The sequence below is a fragment of the Clupea harengus genome, chromosome 3 (genome assembly GCF_900700415.2).
Source record: "Clupea harengus chromosome 3, Ch_v2.0.2, whole genome shotgun sequence".
Taxonomy (NCBI): domain Eukaryota; kingdom Metazoa; phylum Chordata; class Actinopteri; order Clupeiformes; family Clupeidae; genus Clupea; species Clupea harengus.
This window is the reverse complement of record NC_045154.1, coordinates 18227004-18253367: the sequence shown is the minus strand read 5'-3', so window position 1 is coordinate 18253367 and position 26364 is coordinate 18227004. Positions and strand designations below refer to the sequence as shown.

Here is a 26364-nt window from a genome sequence, read left to right as displayed (position 1 = left end):
GGAACTACTTGAAAATTCTGGATTGCCGTACTTGCACAGACGGCAGTGCCAAACGACGCTCACTAGACGAGCGCAGCATTCCGGTGTAGTCCTTTTATTTATTTTATGACATCACGGTGCCTCGTAGAATCATGACTTTAGGCCTACATGTGAAACGTAATTGTTAATGATACTTTAATCCGAGGATCTGTAGAGTTGATGTGAACGCAATCACCAACGATTTCTCACAAATTCATTAACACGGAGAGTTTTCTTAAATGCAATTCCTCAAAAAACCACAAGATGGCCCATGGGGCCCATGGGGCCATCTTGTGGTTTTTGAAGGAATCGCATTTGAGAAAACTCTGGCCGAGTTACGACTGCTATTTCGAGTTCGGAAAGTCTTCTGAAGTTCAGAGCAAATCCCAGATGAGAAAACTTTCATGAATGCCAAATGTTGTCCTAAATCCAATTCAGAAGAAATTCCTCTTAAATTCCTCTTAAATTCTTCTTAACTGCGTTCGAGAATGAGGCCCATTGTACTCATCAGCATGGGAGACATTGGGTTAGTTTGCATAACAAACTGGGAGACATTGAATCAGAATTAGGAAAACTACTACGCTTATCAAGAGACAGAAGCCTCGTTCAGAATTAAGAAAACTACTAAGCTTATCAAGAGATAGCTGCCTCGTTCTTTTGTTTTACCCGACAAATCAGTGACACACTGTGTCCATTGTTGTCATGGTTTTTAGTAGCTAGTAATAACATTAAAATTTCTGATGTTTGCAAGGTGAAGACTGAATACTGTGAAATGTGAATGTGATTTGATGTTTTAAGTGCTTTGTTTATTTGATTTCTTTAGTAGTCCTTCACTGTGTTATAACTGACTATCAGAGGATAAAGATATTTAATGAATACCAGTTGTCGTGCAGATGCTTCACATGAACACATTGGATTTTTGCATTGAATGGAAATCACAGACATCATTGATTTTTCCTCATCGCCGTAAAAAAAAACCTCAAAGATGGGATGCTGTTATGACTTGTTTCAGTCACCCTATGCGTATTTCACAAACTCAAAGTTTCCAGTTGAGTCTGCTGCCTGTTCCATGGAATCATGTATGCCAATATTGCATAGAATAAAACAAAACAAAAAACAGACTGTGACCCTTACGCTTCTTCAAACTCTGCCAGTCCTAAACTAGGCGCCTCCCCGCTTCTGCCCCGAAGGATGTGGAGTGGAATGTGTCACATCCATAGTGTGCCGCTCTCATAGGAGTTAGCAAAGATGACACACATCCAGAGCCTTCCTGTCTGGGGGGATTTGCCAGCGAGGCTCACGCTGGGGTGTGATATCAGACCTGCGGGCCACACTGTGAACAACCAAGCACAACAAATGTGTTATTTCCAACTGATTTCAGCACAGTTCTCAGCTGCCGTGCATGGATTTGGGTTTCTCCCTCTCACATACATACGAACATACATATGGACACACACACACACACACACACACACACACACACACAAACACAAACCAGAGAGCTCTCTCACTGAGCCTCATTCGTCTCTGCTTGACCTCTCTGTGATGTCATAGAATGTGGTGGCCAAATGTGATCAACTAGGGCAGATGCAAAAATTTCAACCCATATAAAATCTACTAAATGTACACTGCCTATAAAATCTACTAAATGTACACTGCCTATAAAATCTACCAAATGTACACTGCCTATAAAATCTACTAAATGTACACTGCCTATAAATTCTACTAAATGCACACTGCCTATAAATTCTACTAAATGCACACTGCCTATAAAATCTACTAAATGTACACTGCCTATAAATTCTACTAAATGCACACTGCCTATAGAATCTACTAAATGTACACTGCCTGACATGTTCCAGAACCCCTTTCCATGGTTGATCCCCTGAATCTCCCGGGGTCTGTCCCTGGTCTGTGGTAAAGCACATCCACGTAGCCCACATAATTATGAATGAGAAGAGGCCATAATGTTGCACACAGTCCAGTTTCTGCTGATCTACCATGCAGGTGGTGAGGTCAAGTTCATTTTGCACACTGGTTTCGCCTTTGGTAAGTACTGGAATGAAAACATTCACGTTTTATGACCCGTTTCAAAGATCAGTACCTCACACCTGGGCAGAACTTTGAGCTGGGAGGGATGATAGTTCCTTGTTTCAGTTCCTGGTTTATGGTGACATTGACACATAAGATACACCTAGCACAGTCACAAATGGAGCCTGTATGAGATTTACTTATGATTGAGCAACGCAGATGTTTTGGATATCCTATGGGTATGCAGAGCACATGTCTTCTGCTACGGTGCAAACACTATAGCCTTAATCTCAGACTGACATACTTGGACCTAAAATATAACGCCTTTAGACAGAGGTCCTATGACACAGAGGAATTCTATAGGATGTCATTTGAACGTTGGTTGAATATAGGTTGAATATAGGGTTGAGCCCTGTTGTATCCAGTAAAACCTATACTTTGAGATGCACAGTTTGCTACCTCTGCAGACGATGCTAAGCTCTGGACTGGATGGATTTATCCATCATCTGTCTGCAAAGAATGCGTACTTTGGTTTTGGTTTCCAGAGAGTATGTAACTGGGAAAATACTGCTCTGGCCGAGATTCCGTTATATCAAACATGGCATAATGGGATCTTCGCGAAAATTGTCACTTCATAAAACAGAAATACAGGCCTTATCCACTGTCGCTACACAATGGTAGTCCTTTGGGGGATCGTAGTCCCTCACATTGCGCATGCTCAGACACAAACGGTTTACGGCATAAGGCTCAACATCAACAACAACATATCTGGCTTGTCTTAACGTATAATGTAGGTTTATTTAACGTAATATTTAATAATGTTGTAAACGGTTTAAACGTCAACATCCAGGGCTTGTCTTAACGCATAATGTGGGTATATTTAATGTTATATTTAATTATGTTGTAAACGGCTAACAGCATAAGGCTCTACGTCAACATATGAAACGAAACTGGGGAGAGACTTTTTGATCCTCCACCTCATCTGTTTTGTCCACTGTGACATCTTCTTTGTTTTTAAATAAATGGTCATGTTTTCAAAAAACTGGCTTTCGTTGCTTTTCTCCATGATTGAAAACGGATCTGTCGTTGTGACGCATGCGCGCGCGGCTTCGCTGTCGACAGTGTCGCAAAATGACGCATGCGCAATGTGAGGGACTACGATCCCCAAAAGGACTACCATCGTGTAGCGACATCCACAGCATCAATAGTTTCCAACTTGTGACCTACTGTACAACAGCGACATCTGTAGACTGAACAAGCACAAAAACCTTGTGGATTGTACTTCCGGGTGCACGTCAGTGTAGTGCCTTTTGGACTGCGTTCATTCATGTTGTTTTGCTTCATAAACGGATCGGTTATTTAGCTTTGCAGGTATTCAGTGATCATGTATCACCAACCCGTCCTAAAGCACAGGAGGACACTTCTTGAGCGTGCAGAGAAGTTCACATCTGATATTTATTTCACGGACTGCAATCTCAGAGGAAGGTAACATAATGTTAACGTTGTAGCCAATTACTTCAACGTTGCTATCAAGTCTTGAAGTTGTTAAGCCACAGCACCAAAACCTTGTGAAAGTGTAAGAAGAGCAAACTGTGATTTTAGTTCGCAGGGTTGTTCCAATGGATAACAAATAACGTATCTTGTAGCCTACATGGTTTCTCTAATACGGCACACAGAAAAGTTTGTTCTATGCAACACCTAGTTCAAGCATCCATGGTACCGAGTACACACTGATAACAGGACTCCCCATGCTTCGGCTCCACTTGTGTCCTTGGTGTAGGCTTTACGGAGACACCTGTTCGCTGGACTCGCTTTCTTCCTTCCTGTCTCCTAAGCGCATTACCTTCTCAGAGGCCGTCAAACACACCTTCCAACCATATACTGTTGGAGATAGCTTTGGACCCACGTAAGTAGGCTATCATGAGGGTACCTTTCTTAAAGGTTTATTCCTATAGTTTGTTTCTTTTTCGCTAATAAAGCGCCTTCCTTTTTTTGACAGGTGGTGGACATGCTGGTTCAGGGTGTCTCTGAAGGTCCCCGACTCATGGAGAGGAAAGGAGGTGCACCTCAGGTGGGAGAGTGATGGAGAGGGGATGGTCTGGAAGGACGGGGAGCCAGTCCAGGTGAGATCAGACGGGAAAGGAGTTTATCACAGCTGATTGCGGATTTAGATAGGCCTTCAATACGTCTTATTTCTTGACTGCCTACAGGTTACATATTAACCGGAAGACGTTTGTAGAATATCATGACTGCTGTACTTTGATGTCTGCACTTTAAATCACTGCAGAAGCATGTCTGTGTTTGTTCTGGCAGGGGCTGACAAAAGAGGGTGAGAAGACATCTTACATACTGACAGAGTGTCTCCAGGACAACAAGCCCCAAAGGTCTGCAGCATCTTTATTGTGTCTGTATTCACAAACTATATACAGTATGTTCATCTTTATTGTGTCTGTATTCACAAACTATATACAGTATGTTCATCTTTATTGTGTCAGTATTCACAAACTATATACAGTATGTTCTTGTTGCTGTTACACGCAAGGTTGTTACGCATGAGTTGATTTGAAGCTTAACTGACTGAGGATGACCTGAATCTGGATGTAGCATGACTGCAGTAGGCATCCTGAAAGATGTGCTTAACCGATGCTGCATTTGTCAAATAGCTAGCTAATAGCCAGAAGTGTTTTGAGTGATTTATAGCTTTATACCTGTGTCTTTTGTCATAGCGTGACTTTCTATGTGGAACTGGCCTGCAACGGCCTCTTTGGAGCTGGTTTGGGGTCCATGATCGCAGCTCCAGACCCCAACAAGAAGTTCTCTGTGCAGAAGGCCGAGCTAGTTGTGTTCAACCGTGATGTCAGAGAGCTCCTGACAGACTTTGAGATGCTTGTGGACATTGTTAAGGTAGGGGTGAGAGGGATATGTGGGGAGCTGCAGGGAACATGTCGGGTAGGAGAGATCTCAGAAGGGTTCTGATTGGTCCTGATTTGTTGTTCTTAGTTGCTAGGTGAGGGGGAGCAGCGAGGGTTCCAGGCCTTGTTCACGGCCAATGAGATGGTGAATCTCTGCGATCCAGCTAACCCCAGCACGTTCGCTGCGGCCCGAAGCCTGGCACAGAAATTCTTCAAGCAGAGAAACGGGGAGAGTCAGCACATCGTCCATGCCATGGGCCACTGTCACATAGATTCAGGTGACATAGCCTAGGGCACACACACACACACACACTTAAAGACATACACACACACACACACACACACATAAAAAAACACACACACCACACACATAAAGAGACACCGAATGTGCTTGCGCAGGCACGCACACACACACACACGCACACAAATGACAACATACTGCATGCAATTATTAGCTTAGGCTTCCTAGCACTAACCATCACGTCAGTGTGTGGCCAGAGGGGTAAGAGTGAGAGGCCAAGCTTGTCTTCATCAGATGTAATCATGCTAAAGGATGATGTGTGCATAAGGTCGTTGTTAGGGTTGACAGGCTGTTGATACAGCTGTATTCAGTCGCCTTACATCAGCGCTCAATGCTTGTCGTCCCCTCAGCTTGGCTGTGGCCCTACGAGGAGTCCATCAGGAAGTGCGGACGCAGCTGGGTCACTGTGATTCGCCTCATGGAGAAGAACCCTGACTTCATCTTTACCTGTTCCCAGGTAGACACAACACTATTTCACTACAACTTGTTTAAATGAAATGCTACCACTAACCCTGGCAGTGTGTGTGTGTGTGTGTGTGTGTGTGTGTGTGTGTGTGTGTGTGTGTGTGTGTGTGTGTGTGTGTGTGTGTGTGTGTGTGTGTGCTCAAGCATGTGTGTGTGTGTCTATAGTTGAAGGAGATGTGAATTAAAGCCAATTAATGTGTGTGTGTGTGTGTGTGTGTGTGTGTGTGTGTGTGTGTGTGTGTGTGTGTGTGTGTTTGCAGGCCCAGCAGTTTCATTGGGTGAAGGAGTGGTACCCAGGGTTGTACTCTCAGATCCAGCGTTTTGTCCAGAAGGGCCGCTTTATCCCAGTGGGTGGAACATGGGTGGAGATGGTAAGCCTGCCCTGACTCTAATCCATCTGTCACATTGCTTTATAAGACCCTGGAAAACACACACACACACACACACACACACACCACCACCACCTATAAACAGCACTGTGATAGTCTCTCCTCCATTGTGTGTCAGGATGGAAACTTGCCATCTGGCGAATCCATGGTCAGACAGTTCCTGGAAGGCCAGAACTTCTTCAAGGCCGAGTTCGGGAACTACTGCAAAGAGGTACGAGGATTTCCACCCGCAAGCTCCCATAAATGGACCAAGATACTTTTATAGATGGAAAACAGAGAGCTGCCACCGACACTGGTTATTGTTGTTTAAAGCCTGGTCGTGTCGTGTCTTGAATGGTGACTGACCTCTGTGGTGTGTGTGGTTCTTTTTTACTGCAGTTCTGGTTACCCGACACATTTGGCTACTCCGCCCAGCTGCCCCAGCTGATGCAGGGCAGTGGCATCACCCGTTTTCTGACCCAGAAGCTGAGCTGGAACCTGGTCAACACCTTTCCTGTAAGACTCACCCCTCTGGGTTGGTGCACTGCCTGGGCCAAAGTATCCAGTTTTGATGTGGTTAATGATTAATGATTTTCTCAGTATTTCGTTAGGAGAAGTGGCAGCAGTGATGTCAAACATCCAAAATCAGTCATTTGACATGAACTGGAACTGAATTGTTGGCAGGAATAAATCAAATATTTTCAGACAGAGGTTGGGTTGGTGTGGAGTTGAAATTAACTTCCTCTTATTTAATCGTCATAAATTTGGCCATCATAGAGCTATTGTTAATATTCTCTCTCTCTCTCTCTCTCTTTCTCTTCATCTGTCCTCATCTTTCTTTTTTCTTTCTTTCTTTCTGTTTTTCTCATCCTTCCACCCTGTCTCTTTCCTTCCTTCTTTCTTTCTTTCTTTCTCTCCCTCCCTCCCTTCCTCCCTTGTTTTATCTCCAGCACAACACCTTCTTCTGGGAGGGTATAGACGGCTCGCAGGTTCTCACTCACTTTCCTCCGGGGAACTCCTACGAGATGAAGGGCAAGGTGGAGGATGTGAGTGTGCCACCCGTACACTAACCTGGTGTTACAGCGCCCTCTACTGGACACTGTGGTCATTGAACCCAGTGCACTCACCCTTTGCCTCTCCTCTGCCCACCAGCTGGTGAACACGCTGAAGAACAACAAGGACAAAGGGCGAGCCAATCACAGTGCTGCACTCTTTGGTTTTGGAGACGGAGGAGGTGGTCCAACCCAGCTTATGCTGGACAGACTGGAGCGTGTGGCGGACACAGATGGACTGCCCAAGTTAGTGTCCACACACACACACACACACACACACACACACACACACACACACACACACAAGCACACACACACGCGCAGACACAAGCACACACACACACACACAAGCACACACACACGCACACACACACGCAGACACAAGCACACACACACACGCAGACACACACACACACATACACAAGCATGTACACACCAAGGTTATTATAGTTTTGCATTTTTCACTAGTTTTTATTTTCGTTTTGACTTTTTGTTTTCAATTTCAGTTTTTTTTCTTTAGTTTGTTTATTGTTTTTCCAAGTACAAATACAAACACACAAGATACTGATATGTGGTATATGTCTAGGGCACAACTGGAAAAAATAATTTGAGAAACGAATTATTATAAGATTATTATACAAATTATTATAAGATTATTATAATTATTATAAGAAGTTATACCACGCATTGCTATATGAAAACAACAGCGCACAGAACACCCCACCCACCCACCCATACATATAGTGTGCATGACATATACACTATATAAAGAAAAGAAACAACAATCAAAATAGTGATACAAATAATCAAAACAAAAACAAAACAAAACACACAAAGCCTGCATTCTACAGAGAAATGTAACTACATTGGTTTGCCTGTAGTCTATTTAATTAAACAGTGTGTACCCAGCTCTAGTCTGTCACATAGGGAAGGTTCAAATTGTCTATGTAATTAGAAAGACATCCCCATGTTTTATAGAACCTGCGGGTAGAGCCCTTAATGGTGTTTCTTATTTTTTCTATCTTCATAAAAGAAAGAATATCTTTAATCAGGGAACTGATTGAAGGGGCATTTGAAGACTTCCACCTCAGCAAAATTAGACGTCTTGCCACAAGTGTGATAAATGCAACAAAGTCAGCCTTATATGAAGAGAGGGGTACTGTAGGAGGGAGAACACCAAACAAAGCAGTAAAAGGAGAGGGAGAAATTGTCAGTTCCAAGACATCCGATAGGATATCAAAGACCTTGGACCAGTATTCATGTAGACTTGGACAAGACCAGAGTGTATGTGCCAAGGATGCAGGTGATGAGTGACACCGCTCACATGTTGGGTCAACATCTGGGAAAATCTGGCTTAATTTGACCCTTGTCCAATGAATACGGTGGACAATCTTGCACTGAATCAGGCCATGTTTAGCGCATATTGATGAGGAGTGCACGCGGTGTAAGATTGATTCCCATAGTTCGTCTGAGATCTCATCCCCCAGGTCCTCCTCCCATTGAGTTTTGATTAAGTTGAGACTTACTGGTCGTAAGGTATACATACTATTATAAATATAAGATATCATTCCTTTAATATTTGGGAGGGGCATAAAGAGGGAGTCAGTAAGGCTGGCAGGTGGTGCGGAAAATTGGGATACAAGGATCTAGCAAGGCTACGTATCTGTAGGTATCTAAAGAACTGCGGTTTGGGCAGTGAGTATTTCTCAGACAGTTGTTGGAATGATGCAAATAAGCCATCTATATACAAGTCATTAATTGTCCTGATACCCAACATAGACCATACCGACCAGGCTCCGTCAATCAAGGAGGAAAGACAGGGTTTGTAGTAAGAGGAGAAAGGGTGGAAAGAGCTTTTAGGTTGAAATGTTTTCTAAACTGGTTCCATATTCTCAATGATGTTTTAACGCATACATTTTTAGTATATGGGGACAGAGGGAATCCGAGGGGAGAGTACATTAAGGCCTTCAAAGATGTGGGTTTACACGACAAGGCTTCCATCTGCAACCAAGTAGGGGGGGGGGGGGGGCTGAGTGTGTCTGAATGCAGCCAGTAATGTAAAGCTCTAATATTGGCTGCCCAATAATAATATTGAAAATTTGGTAATGCCATGCCCCCAAGTTTTTTGGGCCTTTGGAGAAATGATTTGCGAATTCTAGGTGGCTTCCTATTCCAGATGAACTCTGTGACCAGACTCTCAATCTTGCGAAAAAATGTTTGTGGAAGGAAAATGGGGATACTCTGAAAAAGGTAGGAGAACTTAGGAAGGGTGTTCATTTTAACAGAATTAATTCTAGCTGGCAGTGATAGGGGCAGTAAAGACCACCGTTCAAAGTCTTTCTGTACACGGGACAGCAGAGTAGCAAAATTGAATTTGTATAAATCATGGAACTTTTCTGTGATCTGTACTCCTAGGTAGGTAAATCTGTGGTTTGCTATCTTAAATGGGAAAGAATGGGTAGGGTATGCTCTAGCTGCAGCATTTAGTGGGAACAACTCACTTTTGCTCAAGTTTAATTTGTAGCCTGATATAGAGCCAAATGTTGCAAGAGATTTAAGTGCTGCAGGTATAGATGTGGACAGGTTTGATACATAGAGTAAAAGATCGTCCGCGTAAAGCGACACCTTATGTTCTATGCCTGATCTAACAGCCAGTGGTTCAATTGCTATAGCAAATAGAAGAGGGCTCAATGGGCATCCTTGTCGAGTGGAGCGGTGTAAGCAGAAATATTCAGAAAAGTTGTTATTAGTCCTGACTGAGGCCTTTGGAGCAGAGTATAATAGTTGAGCCCATGTGATAAATTTGTGTCCAAGGCCAAATTTCTGCATTGTATAGAAGAGGTATGCCCATTCCACCCGATCAAATGCTTTCTCCGCATCAAGGGAGATCAAGGCTTCAGGGGTATTAGATGAGGGTTGGTTATAGATTATATTATAAAGACGTCTTAGGTTGTAGAATGAATACCTATTTTTAATAAATCCTGTCTGATCTGGGGATATGATGGTCGGCAGTATAGAGTCTAAGCGAAGTGCTAATAATTTAGAAAGTAACTTTAAATCCACATTCAACAAGCTAATAGGCCGATAAGAGGTACAGTCCAAAGAATCTTTGTTCTTTTTAAGAATCAAAGATATGGTGGCTTGAGTGAGAGTTGATGGAAGGGTATGCTTTGTATATGATTCATTATACATATCGACCAGTAGGGGGGCCAATAGTGGAAAAAATGTTCTGTAAAACTCAATTGGGTAGCCGTCCGGTCCAGGGCACCGTGCACACTGCATTGAGGCCATAGCAGTCCCAAGTTCTTCTACAGACAGAGGCTGATCCAGTCTGCTAGCAGCCTCCTCATCCACCTTTGGGATGTCCAATGAATAAAAAAAAGATCAAAAGCGGTAGAATCGGGAGGGTGCTCAGACGCATATAACGAGCTGTAGTAGTCCTTAAAGTGGTCATTGATTTGTTTTGGATCTGTTGTCATGCCTAGAGGGGTCCTAATTTGAAGAATCTGGTGAGAGGAGGATTCCTGTTTGAGTTGGTGTGCAAGCAGACGGCCTGCCTTATCTCCCTGTTCATAATACTTGTATCTAGATCTAAGTAACAGTTCTTCCTCTTTATGCGTAGAACAAATATTAAAGTTAGCTTGAAGGGCAAGGCGTTCTTTATATAAATCAGGGGAGGGGTTGGCTGCATATATTGTGTCAAGTTGACCAATTTTCTGCATTAACCCAGACAATTCTGCCTCCCTTGTCCTCCTTTCAAACGCAGTGTATGAAATAATGCTCCCTCTGAGATATGCTTTCAATGTGTCCCATAGGGTTGATGCAGATATATCAGGAGTTTTATTAATCTCTATAAAGGTGTTGATCTGATTGGAGATGGATTGGACAAAGACATCACTAGATAGCAGGCGAGTGTTGAAGCGCCAAGGAGGGCGCGTTGAATTAGGTCCATCAAAACCTATTGTCAGAGAGATCGGCGCATGGTCGGATATTACTATGGGATTATATGTTACAGACTGAACAGAAGGTAATAAATTGTTATTCATTAAAAAATAATCAATACGTGTGAATGTTTTATGGACATTAGAGAAAAAAGAGTATTGTTTACTGTTTGGATATAGAAAACGCCATGGATCAGACATGTTAAATTCCTCCATGAAGGATTGAATTGTTTTTGCTGATTTAGATGGAGAGTGTGCTCTGGTTAATGATCGATCAAGGGTTGGGTTAATCCAGCAATTAAAGTCTCCTCCAAGTATGAGAGAATGTGTTCCGGTATCTGTAAGCTTGGAGAAAAAAGTTATAAAAAAATTATAGTCGTCCCAATTAGGTGCATAAATATTCGCGAGAATGAGGGGGATACTATGAATTTTCCCAGTAACAACAATATATCTCCCATTTGGATCTGCTAGGACATTGGAACAAATGATTTATGTATGAGAATAGCTGTACCCCTGGCCTTGGCCTGAAATGTTGAGTGATATATTTGACCTATCCAGTTCTTTCTCAACCTAGTGTGGTCAACCACTTTTAGATGTGTCTCCTGTAAATAAATTATGTGTGCCTCTAATTTACGAAGATGACTCAGGACTTTGCTACGTTTAACTGGTGCATTTAGTCCCCTACAATTCCAGCTGACAAAATTCAACTTATTCCTATGAGACTGTGGCATGAATCACTGTTTGATAAACAGGGCTTGAAAAACTGAGTCACGTTAAGTAGGCTACTATAAATGGCAACCACGAATGAAAATCTATTTAGGCAGGCATAATAATCGACAAATACATACAAAATAAAAATAGAAAAAACAAAACACAAAAGAAAATTACAAGACAAAACACAAAACACACCTTGCTAAAGCGTCCGCTGAACAGGACGCGCGCATATCCCATTTTAACATTGACGAACAATCTGAAATAGCACCGTTGCTCATTCAAGAGAGCCGCCGACGTGCTACCAGAGACTAGTGACTTAAATGAACAATATAAGAGTGGCAAATACAAATAATATAACATCAGCTCAAAATGTAGATTAAGTTATTTCAGAAACCAGAGACAGTCAAATAATGACCAGAAAACGAAGCAAATTAGACTGTTGCTAAGCTATTTGGAGATGAAAAAGAGAAGGGAAAATAGCAAGGACGTTCAAGCTTAGCAGTCAAGCTAGTCAAGTCTTTTTAGCTTATTTGTCACCGTTAGCTCACCGTGATCTGTATCCTGGAGTTAGGCAGGGGTAATGTTCTTGATGAAATCCACTGCTGCAGAAGGGTCTTCGAATTTGTGTAGTGCTCCATCAGGCAACGTCATTTTCAGCAGGGCAGGGAACAACAACCTGAACTTCACTCCTTTGATTTGACGAAGGAGACGCTTTGCATCCCCAAACTGCCCGTTTTTTGGCCACAGCAGTTGTGTAGTCGGGGAAGATCGAGACTCTTTTATCTTGGTAGCTTAGGGGGAAAGCCTCTCCAGCCCTGCGTAGAATCCGGTCGCGATCCTGGTAGTAGTGTAGGCGAATGATGAACGGTCTGGGTGGTTTGTCTTTGCCGGGCTTCTCGCGCAAACTACGGTGGGCTCTATCCAGGATAGGTTTTTTATAAAGACTCAGGATATCCTGCAAAAGCCCAGAGACAAATTCGGTCGGATTAGGATCCTCGCACTTAGCATTCAGCTGATCCACCTGAGTTCTTAGAGTCTGTACGATGTTGTTTAACTCACTCAAGTGGTCACTCAGAGATTTGGAGCATGCTGCATCCAACCAGATGGTGCTATCATGTTTTTCAACTTTATGTTGCAATGGTGCTATAACACTTTTCAGCTCAGCTCGAACTGTTGCAATTTCAGACCTCAAGTCAGTGGAGAGCGAGTCGATTTTACCGCATATGTCATCCCTGAGACTGTTAACCATCTCCTGTAGCGAGCTAGCATCCATAGTATTAGCATCTCCAGCAGATGAAAATAGTTTTTTGCCTTTCCCCGAGTCCGGTTTATTCCGTCCAGAAGCCATTTCTCAACCGAGCATTCAATAAACTGTTGCTGATACGATAAAATAAGTATAAAATGGAATATTATGCCGAAATGAATTACATATAGTCACTTAGCCTCGGAGCACTGAAGCACACGTCTTACATGTTCCGTGTCCACGAGCGCCCCTTCAGTTTAGTTTTAATTCGTTTTTAAAGTGGGTTTGCTATTTATTTTAGTTTTAATTTTTTGAAAATGCTTAGTTTGAGTTTAGTTTAGGGGGGGGGGGGGGGGGGCAGGCAGTCAGGGAAGCTTCATTTTTTGCTTGCAAAACAAAATGCTCAAAATGAATAGAAGATACAAGCTATAATAAATAATAAGTAGTATACAAGAGCCCACCTGTCGGGTTTATGCTTGTTCTGCCGTTGCTCTTCTTCTACACTTATATTTGACCTTGACTGCGAAAATGGAAGATTCTATAGCTAAGCTGAAACAATTCTCAAAACTGGACTTTCAATCAAAACGTGAAGTGATCAATAATGGGAGACCAATGCCGTAGCTAAAAGGTATGCTTCAAACGACGGACCAGAAGATAACTCGATCGACTTCTCACATTCAAAGCCAAATTGCTTTGAAAATATTTGGAACCTCAAGAATAGATTTGGTTTTGGACGTACAGCGGAGACTAAATATTAGCAAGGGGGAGGGGTGGCCTTCTCACCCCTCATTCCCATTATTTCTCTTAGGATTGTGTGCAAGCTGCCAATTGAATGATGATTTAATCTACTCCATTGCGTTTATATATTTGTAAATCTGACTCTAAAAGAGTCAGTGGCTCACCAGCCACGAACGTCACCGCACGTCACTGTTTGAAGTAATCCCAAATAGGACTCTGTCGCTTTCTCCCGACTTTTGCCGCCATGATATTGCCACCAGGCGAGGGGCGTGTACTAAAAGTGGTACAGTGAAAGATAGACTAAGGCTATGTATGAAATAAATTGACATCTATGAAATACATTGACAAAGACGAAAACTAAAGACATTTTCTCTATAATTCTATTTTATTTTAGTTAGTTTTGTAAAGACACAATACAGTTTCAGTCAGTTATCATTTTTTTAATAAAGCCTCGTTTTTATTTTAATTTAAATTCAAATTTTTATACATACACACACATACACAAGCACGCACGCACATACATACACACACACACACATACACAAGCACGCACAAACACACACACACACACACACACATAGACACAAGGATACGCAGACACACACACACAGACACATACACAAGCACGTACATACACACTCACGCACTCAAATAAACTATGCTATTCAGTGCCCACACCCGACCTCAGTCTAGACCTAAGTGTAGTAAAAGAGCGGAAATGACAGGGCATTGGGTCAGACGTGCCGACAGTATTGTTTCCTCAGACGAGATACACTCTGACGGGGCTTGCTGGAACTGGACCGGACAGTGAGCCAGGAATGGGTCACGACAGCAGGGGACAGGATCCCCCCACGCACACACGCACACACACACACACAAACACGTACGCGCACGCACACACGCACACCACCCACACTCATTGTTTACTCAGCCTTCAACACTTCGGCTACCGTTTCTTTGTCATAATTTCTTCCTGCCTTGACATCATGCACATTCACATAGTCATATAAGGTTACAGTGTGAGCACCCTGTGCTCTGGAGCCTTTGGGAAAGTCTGAAGCCGCATATTGGACCTATTCATGTGGAATCATTATTGAAATTACTCTCATCATAATAGAACATTCTGTCATGAATTTATTTCAGTTAAGTGTAGTTCTGTTCAATTTATTTATTTTTGTCAAATTTCCGACTGAAGATAGTGTCATAAAAATGACTTGTAGACATGGAGGCATAATGATTTTGACCCGAGCCTATATTCCTTGTGAGGTAGAACGGCATTGGTGAAAAACCTCTAGCCCTACTCCGCGGAATGGGGGGAGTCTATCTGTCTTATGTCAGCTGGTGACCAGGTGTCAAAAGAGAAAGGGTGTGTTGACAGACGAGAACACTGAAACCAGCAAGGGGAGAGGTGTGTGTGTATAGTGGGTGTGTCTGTGTGTGTGTGTGTGTGTGTGTGTGTGTGTGTGTTTGTCTCTGTGTGCGTGTGTGTATAGTGTGTGTGTGTGTGTGTGTGTGTGTTTGTGTCTGAGTGTCTGTAGTGTGTGTGTGTTTGTCTCTCTGTGTGTGTGTGTGTGTATAGTGTGTGTGTGTTTGTGTGTATAGTGTGTGTGTGTGTGTGTGTGGTTGTGTGTAGAGAGGGCTGTGGGGGGCTCAGGAAGTCAAAATGCTTATGCCACCTTTTGGTTTCCTACCACTGAAATTTATTTTACCACAAAAAATGTGGCTCTGTTTTAACTCAGCTTGGAACCTGGAATACTGTGTGAGAGGTGATGTGGGAAAGTCAGGAATACTGTATGAGAGGTGATGTGGGAAAGCCTTGAATACTGTCGGGAGATGTGGAAGATAGTGAGAGAGACACCACTGAGGGAAGGATGGTCACATTAGCTGTACTCATTTTAAGTGTCTATATGTATATGTATTTAATATTTGATCAATTAATTTGCTCCATATATGTCTTATAGATGCACTTGTAGTAAGGTTTAGTAGTATGTAACAGTATGTGTGTACATGAGACGTACATTGTATTGAAACCCTGAATTCCTCTGAACTGAACTGAACTGATTAGTTAGTATACTGCACTTCTTAATGGCAATGAGCAGCAACTTGTACTTAAGAACTCACTTAAGACCGTACTTAAGACCTGTCAACCCCAGCTGTCCCCCTCTGCCTGTCTTTGGCAGGGTTCGGATGTCGAGCCCAGATGACCTCTTCACAGCGCTGGAGGGTGACTCCGGCCTCTTGTGCACGTGGACGGGAGAGCTCTTCCTGGAACTGCACAACGGCACCTACACCACCCAGGCTAAGGTGCGGCTCGCTTCCCACCACTTCCAGTATGCCTCACTCAGCAGCAGCAGGGCTCAGCGGGGTGGAGCACTGAAAGCGGCACGAGCTGTTGGGGAAGTGTGATGATGAGAGCAGAATAAGATTTGATTTTAGATGCGTCATCTAACCGGAGTGGCTCACAATGAATCATCAAAGTTTTAGTATTAGGCGTTTCTGTTCTACTGTTACATGTTCGCATAGCCTTTTCCATTAAGGTCATTTTTTGAGTGTGAGGCAATATCCTTACTCTCCACTATCCATTTTCCCAATATCATTGACTTCTACTCATTTAACACGTGCTTTTAGTAAGCAACCGAGTTTCGACTCCATGATCCTGGTGTTTTTATCACATTCCCCTATCAGATGAGCTACAGAAGCTTACTGCATCACTTGTAATACTTTAACCTCAGGGATGACCTCTAGGGATGACCTCTAGGGTACAACCCAGCTAGTCCTATTTAGGCCGGATCTGATTGAGACGTGTGTGAAGGTCAGCTGTCACCTGAGCATCACCTTAATCGTATTGAGCACTTACACTACTACACTTATGCTCTTAGCTCCTGGGGCTGTTACAGTAATTAGGAATGGACAGACACCTCTGGGTCTGTTGTTCATCTGTGATTGTGTGTTATGTTTGTGATTGTGTGTTATGTCTGTGATTGTGTTATGTCTGTGATTGTGTGTTATGTCTGTGATTGTGTGTTATGTCTGTGATTGTGTGTTACATCTCTGAGGCTGTCTGTGATTGTGTGTTATGTCTGTGATTGTGTGTTACATCTCTGAGGCTGTTGTCTGTCTGTGATTGTGTTATGTCTGTGATTGTGTGTTACATCTCTGAGGCTGTCTGTGATTGTGTGTTATGTCTGTGATTGTGTGTTACATCTCTGAGGCTGTTGTCTGTCTGTGATTGTGTTATGTCTGTGATTGTGTGTTATGTCTGTGATTGTGTGTTATGTCTGTGATTGTGTGTTATGTCTGTGATTGTGTTATGTCTGTGATTGTGTGTTACATCTCTGAGGCTGTTGTCTGTCTGTGATTGTGGGTTATGTCTGTGATTGTGGGTTATGTCTGTGATTGTGTTTTGTGTCTGTGATTGTGGGTTATGTCTGTGAGTTTGTATGTTGTGATGTAGTGATGTGTTTCAGATCAAACTGGGGAACCGTCAGTGCGAGGCTCTGCTCCATGATGTTGAGGTGGCCAGTTGTCTTGCCCTGTGTCACAACAAGGCTTTCTCATACCCTGCTGCCAAACTGCAAGAGATCTGGAGGTAACCTTGCACTGCGATACACTATCAGTGTGCTGTGTCTAGCCTTTGTGTCTGCCGACAAGGGCATTTACATTAACTGCTGATAGCTTAACAATGTAACCTCTGAAAAGTCTGAAATATTCAAAATACATTCAAACAACAAAAGAGTCCTGTGGCACTTATAAAATGTATTATTTTTATTCAAACAATGGTGGACTTAAAATAGAAGGACCACTGCAGGGTCCAGGTGACTGTAGAAAAGACACATTGTGTTTTTCCCGGCCTATTGTTGTGGCCTCGCTCTTTTGTATACAGGCTTTTCCAGTGTGATGTGGGATGTGGGATGTTTAAATGGAGTCGTCCTACCCTGCAGAGGGAAATAATTTCTCTTTTGATGATGACCTAGGCTGCTGCTTCTCAACCAGTTCCACGATGTTCTTCCTGGCAGCTGCACAGAAATGGTGGTGGATGATGCTCTGGAGTATTACAAGGGTGAGTTTGTGTCTGGCCTTGCGGGGTCTTCCTGTGTGAAATACCATTGTTTCGTCTCAACAGATTCCTTATCGGAGCCAGCAGCACACATACAGTCATTATACGACAATATTGGCACCCCTGCACTTCCTTTTTCCTCCCAGAAAATTGTTGTGTTGCAATGACAAATGCTTTGGTATTCACATGTTTATTTCTTTTGTTTGCATTGGAACAACACAAAAAAATCTGAGAAAAAATGCCAAATCTGACTTGATTCCACACAAAACTCCAAAAATGGACTGGACACAATTATTGGCACCCTCAACTTAATATTTGGTAGCATACCTTTTGGAAAAAATAACTGAAATCAATCGCTTCCTGTAACCATGAATGAGTGTCTTACAACTCTCTACTGGAATTTTGGACCACTCTTCTTTTTCCAACTGCTCCAGGTCTCTCACATTTGAAGGGTGCCTTCTCTCAACTGCTGCTTTGAGATCATGCCACAGGTGTGCTATGGGATTAAGATCTGGACTCATCTCGGCCACTTCAGAACTCTCCAGTGCTTTGTCTTAACCATTTCTGGATGCTGTTTGAAGTGAGCTATGGGTCATTGTCCTGCTGGAAGACCCATGACCACTGACGGAGACCCAGCTTCTGACACTGGGCCCTACATTGCGCTCAGATTTCATGATGCCATGCACACAGTCAAGGCATTGGGTTTCAGAAGCAGCAAAGCAACCCAAAAACATTGGTCCACCTCCACCATGTTTGACTGTAGTGACCGTGTTCTGTTCTTTGAAGGCCTCATTTCGTTTTCTGTAAACGGCTTTAGTCTCATCTTTAGTCTCATCTGTCCACAGAACGTTCTCCCAGAATGATTTTGGCTTCCCCAGGAAGGTTTTGGCAAACTCCAGGCTGGCTTTTTTATGTCTCTGTGTCAGCAGTGGGGACCTGCTAGGTCTCCTACCATAGCATCCCATTTCATTCAAAAGGCGACGGATAGTGCGAGCTGACACTGTTGTACCCTGTGTCTGCAGGGCAGCTTGAATTTGTTTTGGAGTTGTTCTAGGTTTTTTATCCACCATTCGAACAATCCTTTGTTGCATTCTGTCATCAATTTTTCTCTTCCTTCCACATCCAGGGAGGTTAGTGACAATGCCATGGGCTGTAAACTTCTTGATGACACTGCGCACAGTGGACACAGGAACATTAAGATCTCCGACGATGGACTTGTAGCCTTGAGATTGTCCCTGCTTTTCTACAATATTGGTTCTCAAACCCCCAGACAATTCTTTGCTCTTCTTTCTTTTGTCCATGCTCAGTGTGGTATACACAGACCCACAACACAAAGGTTGAGTCAACTTTGCTCAATGGGTTGTAAATGTGATTAATATGTTACCAGCATCTGTGACTTGCCACAGGTGAGTTTAAATACAAATTAAAGGAGCATTACATGCTTGAATTACAATTATTTCTTACAATTTTGAAAGGGTGCCAATCATTTTGTCCGGTCCACTTTTGGAGATTTGTGTGGAATCATGTCAAATTTGGCTTTTCTTATCTGCTTTTTTTAGTTGTTCTAATGCAAAAAATAGAATACCAAAACATTTGTAATTGCAACAATTTTCTGGGAGAAGTGGTACATTATCTGACAGAAGTGCAGGGGTGCCAATATTTTTGTCCATGACTGTACAAATATTGATACTGACTTTGATACTGTGGTATGGAAAGCCTGAATAGTGTACTTATTGAGCCGTGGTGAGAGCAGGCAGCGGACTGTTATTTTTGTCTTATTGTTGTGTGTGTGTGTGTGTGTGTGTGTGTGTGTGTGTGTGTGTGTGTGTGTGTGTGTGTGTGTGTGTGTGTGTGTGTGTGTGTGTGTGTTTAATGTGATCTTTGTGATTCTTCAGAGGTCCAGTCCACTGGCACCAGACTGCTGCAGGAGGCTTGTGGGGCCCTGATTTCGGGTGGCCAGGAAGGTGCCTGTCCTGCAGTGCTGAACACGTTGGCTTGGGAGCGCACTGAGGTCATACAACTGGAAGAGGACACCGTGCCACCAAAGCTGGGTAAATATTATCAAAAAGATATTATGATTCATATAATTTTAGTTTTACACAGGAAAAGATAATAAATGCCTTGTGCCATTGGGTGGGGACTTCCTACAGCAACCAAACCTCTCACTGTCACATGCAAGTATCCATGCCATACAACCTAGCCTGACTATTATAACAACAGGGTGCACTAAACCATCATACCAAATACTTAACAACAACAACAACAACAACAATGCCTTCGTGAGCATTTCACTGGGGTTGTCAAGTGGGCACCTTCCTTTGTAAGTGTTTTATTGAATTATGCCCATGACACCTCCAGAATGCTCAACAGTGGTGTTTGGAATCCCAGACCCACCCCCCTCCATACTCACAATGGGTTAGAATTATGATGATTGTTATTGTTATTGTTTGTATTATTATTATTATTCAGAAATATTATATTATTTATTACTATGTACTATAACTATACCATACTTTACCAACTATACCCTATGTTTGCTTTACTGTAATAGTGAAAGGTAACACACACATTTCAAGGGTGTAGTGTGTATTCTGTATTGGCCACAGAATGGTTGCACACATCCTCACATCACACTTGTAATCTTTTGATCAGCATGAATCCTGCTTCATCACACATGTACCATGTTGTTCTTCTCTCTGCAGCTCTGGCTAGAGTACCTAGTGTGGGTTTGGCTGTAGTCCAGGAGTCTGCAAAGCCCAGTTGTCCAGTAACAGTTACAACACAAGTAAGCACCCAGAGAACTGTTGTGTATCATTTTATACAACCTCTTTTGGAAGAAGCATCAGATATCCAGCACACACACACACACACACACACACACACACACACACACACACACACACACACACACACACACACACACACACACACACACACACACACACACACACACACACAATTACACACACACACACACACACTCACACTCACCCACACACACACACACAGAGACACACAGACACACACACACACAAACACACACAGGCAGAGGCAGACTCATTCACCTCTGTTTGGTTCTAGGCCGACTGTACTGTCCTGATGGAGAATGGGATTTTGCGCGCAGTCCTGGACCAGAAGGGCTGTTTAGTTTCTCTTAGTCTTGTGAACACAAATAGGTGAGGTTCCCACCCCGCTTGAATGTCCTGCTGGCCACAGGGCGCCCACTCAGCCAGTCACATTAATTAAAGTGCCCACTCAGCCAGTTAAGATTTACCGCGCCCTCCTTCACGGTCTCATCTAACACCCGTTTCAGGGAAGCCATTGCCGACGGTTGTCTTGGAAACCAGTTTGTGGTGTTTGATGACGTGCCTCTGTACTGGGACGCCTGGGATGTGATGGATTACCACCTTCAAACAAGGTGAGAGACACACAGACGCACACTCTCTCTCTCTCTGTCTCACACACTCTCTCTCTGTCTCACACACACACACACTCTCTGTCTCACACACACACACACACACACACACACACTCTCTCTCTATCTCTCACACACACACACACACACACTCTCTTTGTCTCTCTGTCACACATGCTCTGTCTCTCTCTCTCTCTCTCTCTCTCACACACACACTCTCTCTATCTCTCTCTCACACACACACACACACACACACACACACACACTCTATCAGTCCCCCCAGGATTTCGCGGGCCTTTTTTGTGATAGTTGCGGCCTAAAATTATTGATTTCGCGGGGGCTTTTCCAACAAGTTGCGGTGTTTTTTAGGTGTTTGTTGCGATGAAATTGCGGGAGCAAGTGAAAGTTGCGATAAAAGTTGCGAATTTCCCTCTTTGTAATTATAATTCAGTTATTTGTTGAAAAATAAAGAATTAATAAAGAAACATTCTTTAAAAAAAAAAACATTGAGAAATGGTCCTCTAAATAACCTTACCAACATGCCAAACTAAAGATTACCAGGACTACAAAAATGTAGCATAATAGGCTGTTCTGCCCTCTGCTTATTTAGGTCAGAAAATGTATATTGCTTGAATTGTTGTTATGGAAACGAACACAGTATAGTAACAGACTTTTACTTTGACATCATTCAAATGTTCGTCTTGTGGGAATGGCAACAGCTGTTAGACAGTTATCTAGAAACATAGCTAGTTATGCTATGTTATGCTAAACACGTAGGGGGAACAGTACATAGGATTTACTTATCCACAACGAAGTGCACCTGTTGGTATTACAAAAGGACCACAAGTAAGACTGAATAAAATGTTATGAATATCTCAGCCTTCACATAAAACGAAAAAAAAACCAGCCTGTGTCACTTTGATCTGTTTCGTCACCTGACGTCCTGCCTGCGTTTCTGCCGTTCTCATTCTATGCTTATCAATCTGTTTTGCTATCCTTGTTGATTTATTTTATCCGTACAGGTGTTTATGTTGTTCAATTTCATATATTAATTTAAAGTCGTCCAATTTCAAGTAATCCATTCTTTTACACTAGCTGCTACCTTATCTTCAATCCAAAAGTAATGTTAAATCTCCATGGCAACAGCTCTCGAGGGTTTGGGAAATAATCAGATTTATTGCTTCCTTCATTATTCACAGCAAAATAAATAATGTTCATTACATTTCATAGATATATTACCAGACTCTATGTAAAAAGGGCCACGCACATCTTGCGGAAAATTATAAAAAATTGAAGCCAGATCTATTTCGGAATCTTCAGTGTGGACATGGGCTGTGTTCAATATCCATGTCTGGTGTAGCCATTCTCATTGTTTACAACGGATTAGAACTCTGCTAGTGTCTGCACCGTGTCCACAGGGCAGAATTTCTGCCCTTGGTGTAGCGGAAGGGAGAAAGTTGTGGGAGACGACAATAATTTGTCAAATTTGCGGGAAAGTTGCGGTGATGTGTTAAAATTGCAACGTCGCACTGAATTCGCGGGGAATCGTTGAATTCGCGTGAATTGGTGCGATCGCAACATCGCAACTTCCTGGAGGGTCTGACTCTATGTCTGGTCTGATGTTATTCTCCATTGGATGAGTATATGAAATGGTGGAATGCCAATGCGTCTGCAGGAGGCCGGTGGTGGAGGTGATGAAGCCGGCTGCGGTGACGAGCTCCGGGGGCCTGCGAGGAAGCGTCTGCTTCTCCCTCAGGGTCAGCGGCAAGAGCACCATCACTCAGGAGGTCATTCTGGATGCTGACTGTCCTTATCTCAAGTTCAGCACTCAGGTATTAAGACAAAGAGCACCCAACACCGCCTGGAGCAGCCATCAGTGAGAATGCATGGGAACAGGACGGTCGCTTCAGTTCAGTTCAAATTATGAAGCGCCAGGAACTATTTACATTATATTTTATCCAAAGCGGCTTACAAGTTATACATATTTTACACTGATGGCACACTGCACATCAGGAGCAATTAGGGGTTCAGTGTCTTGCTCAAGGACGCTTCGACAGGGAATTAAACTAGAAACCTTCTGATTACTATACGACTTCTCTACCTCCTGTACCACTGTCGCCCCCTATTGCCCCACTATTGAAGTTGTCTCTTGGTGCTTCACAGAGCCTAGAACCAGAACCAGAACCAGAACCAGGACCTGGACTACATACTCAGTGATTTACAGAACAGACGTAATTGCAGAGTCACAGCAGAAAACAAAATGTAGAACGTAGTCCAGTGTGGTCAGCAGTGGCTGAATGCTTAGTGATCTACTGGGCTGAATGCATAGTGATCTACTGGGCTGAATGCTTAGTGATCTACTGGGCTGAATGCTTAGTGATCTACTGGGCTGAATGCATAGTGATCTACTGGGCTGAATGCTTAGTGATCTACTGGGCTGAATGCTTGGTGATCTACTGGGCTGAATGCTTAGTGATCTACTTGGCCTCTACTTGGTCTCACTCATGCTCTGGTGTCCCATAAGGCGTGAACTCTGATTGGTGGAGAGGGTAGGGTTAGCGTGTAGAGGTGTAGGGTCTTGTGTCAGCCTGTATAAAAAGCCTGCGGCATCTCATAGTAAGGATGTGTAGTTATAGAAATAATAACCTTTGAGAGATCTGGACAGTGTGTCAGGCCTTCTAATCACCATCACAATGAATCTGGTCCTGTGTGTGAGTGGGAGTATGTGCTGAGTGTATGTGTGTGAGTGGAAGAGTATGTGTGTGTAAGTGAGTGTAAATGAAATTGGTAATAAATGGTTGTGTTTGCTCATTTGTTTGTTTGTTGGTTTGTTTGTGTTGTTTATTCTTTGTTTTGTACTGTGTGGTTTTCCTTGTGTCAGGTTGAGTGGGCCGAGAGCCATAAGTTCCTGAAGGTGGAATTCCCAGTGCGGGTGCGAAGTCCCGACGCCACCTATGAGATCCAGTTTGGGCACCTGCAGAGGCCCACGCACAGGAACACGTCCTGGGACTGGGCCCGCTTTGAGGTGCTGGACTGTGGAGACAGACTGCCTGCTGGGGGTCTAGTTAGACTGAGAGAGATTTAGCTTCCCTTTGAGACATGTCTAGTCCGTTACCTGGCAACACCCGGATTTGATACTAGCCCACGGTGACTATGTACTAATGATTAGTCGTACAGTGCCATGCCATCCATTTGTGGTAGGAATTTAAACACATTCTACTGCATTAAATGATGTGCCCATGGATTATGCATGTACTGTATATGGGTATATACTGTACATATGCATGTGTGTCTGCTAAACTGAAGATAATAATGGAGGGAGAGAATAGAGGTAGCGGATGGCCAGTTGCTACATGAGCTCTTCTCTGTAACTATGCTATTCATACAGGGATGAAAAAATACTTGAGATGAAAATGTGTTCCTCATCCTCCTCCTCTTCCTCCTCCTCCTCCTCCTTCTTAGGTGTGGGGCCATAGATGGGCAGACCTGTCGGAGCATGGCTTTGGAGTGGCGGTGCTAAACGACTGCAAGTACGGCTACTCCTGCTTCCAGAACACGCTCACCCTGTCCTTGTGAGTATGCTTCTACAGTACACTATCAGTGCACAAACAACACCCCTGTCTGAGTGAGTATGCTTCTACAGTACACTATCAGTGCACAAACAACACCCCTGTCTGAGTGAGTGTGCTTCTACAGTACACTATCAGTGCACAAACAACACCCCTGTCTGAGTGAGTATGCTTCTACAGTACACTATCAGTGCACAAACAACACCCCTGTTTGAGTATGCTTCTACAGTACACTATCAGTGCACAAACAACACCCCCTGTCTGAGTGGCAGAACAAGCACAAGTGATTTTGTTTTCTCCTCGTAGACTCCGAGCCCCCAAAGCTCCGGATCTCCATGCTGATATGGGCAGTCACCGGTTCACCTACGCCCTCATGCCTCACATGGGTAGGCTTTCCTGCAAACCTGCAGTTCAAATTCACGTCAAAACTCTCAGCAAAACAAACAAATGAGACGTCCGAGGTAATAGACGTGTATGGAAAGTGTAAGTACAAATGTGTGTGTGTGTGTGTGTGTGTGTGTGTCCTGCAGGGTGTTTCCAGGACGCGTCTGTCATCCAGTGTGCCTATAATCTCAACCATCCTCTTCGGCTGGTGCCAAACGCCTCCAACCTTCAACTCTTGAGTGCGTTCTCCGTCAGCGCTGATGGGGTCATCCTCGAAACCATCAAACAGGTATCCTCCCAGGAAGACAGGATGGATGCGACCTCGTTCAACAAACCATCTTTTACACACACACACACACACACACACACGTGGGCAGAGGAAGGGAGTATGTACGCTAGCAATCATGCCCAGTGAAATTACCTCAATCTTTACACAAACACACGAACGGATCAAATCACACGTTCCATAACGTGATCTCTCCCTCTCTGTCAGGCGGAGTTCCAGAAGAATGCTCTGGTTGTTCGCCTGTATGAATCGCATGGGGGCAGCACCTCTGTGACGCTCTCCACCCCTCTGCCCCTGCGTGAAGCCTGGCAGTAAGTGTGCTTCAGCAGCCGGCCCCACAGGCCTGTGCGTGTGATTCCGGAAGAAAGCAAAGTAATAGCTCATGGTCATGTTCATGTTGTGTGTGTGTGTGTGTGTGTGTGTGTGTTCTCTTCCCAGCTGTGATCTTCTGGAGCGCCCGGACCCGAAACACAGAGCGGACATTACAGCGTCTGGAATCTCTCTCCACTTCAGTCCCTTCCAGATCAGATCTCTCCTGCTAATCCTTGAATGAGCAGTGCCGCCTCCCTACCACCTCCCTGCCGTCTCCCTGCCACCTCCCTGCCACCTCCCTGCCACCTCCCTGCCGTCTCCCTGCCACCTCCCTGCCACCTCCCTGCTACCTACCTGCCGACTCCCTGCCACCTCTCGGCTGTGCAGCAGAAGAAATATTTTTTCTCCGACTTAATCTTTACTTTTTACTTTTGAAGCACTCAGACACCCATCACGAGTGGCTTTGTTTGTGAGGACAATTTTGTACTGTGGACTGTCTACTGTATGTCTTTTGGTATTTGGGATACAGCTGTGAAATAAATCATTGGAAGATTGTTA

The 26364-nt window shown here is 43.6% G+C and overlaps 1 protein-coding gene across 2 annotated transcripts; it reads left to right on the top strand.

The window, feature by feature from the left end:
- Window positions 1-3348: 3348 nt before the first annotated feature.
- man2c1 (mannosidase, alpha, class 2C, member 1) lies at window positions 3349-26364 on the top strand. 2 transcript variants are annotated; one of them, XM_012818780.3, is made up of 26 exons: window positions 3349-3534; window positions 3830-3955; window positions 4049-4172; window positions 4363-4433; window positions 4776-4953; window positions 5050-5239; window positions 5613-5719; window positions 5988-6098; window positions 6235-6327; window positions 6495-6611; window positions 7046-7141; window positions 7248-7393; window positions 15964-16087; window positions 17251-17372; window positions 17758-17843; window positions 19736-19891; window positions 20543-20625; window positions 20922-21016; window positions 21154-21258; window positions 22931-23087; window positions 24137-24280; window positions 24718-24827; window positions 25131-25210; window positions 25355-25497; window positions 25702-25805; window positions 25933-26364. In XM_012818780.3, the coding sequence occupies exons 1-26, from the start codon at window positions 3434-3436 to the stop codon at window positions 26045-26047; spliced, it is 3084 nt and encodes a 1027-aa protein (XP_012674234.2). In that variant the 5' UTR covers window positions 3349-3433; the 3' UTR covers window positions 26048-26364. The 2 variants fall into 2 exon arrangements, with proteins under 2 accessions (XP_012674234.2, XP_031420687.1); XM_031564827.2 differs by lacking the exons at window positions 25355-25497; window positions 25702-25805; window positions 25933-26364 and having other exon boundaries at window positions 24718-24880; window positions 25131-25176.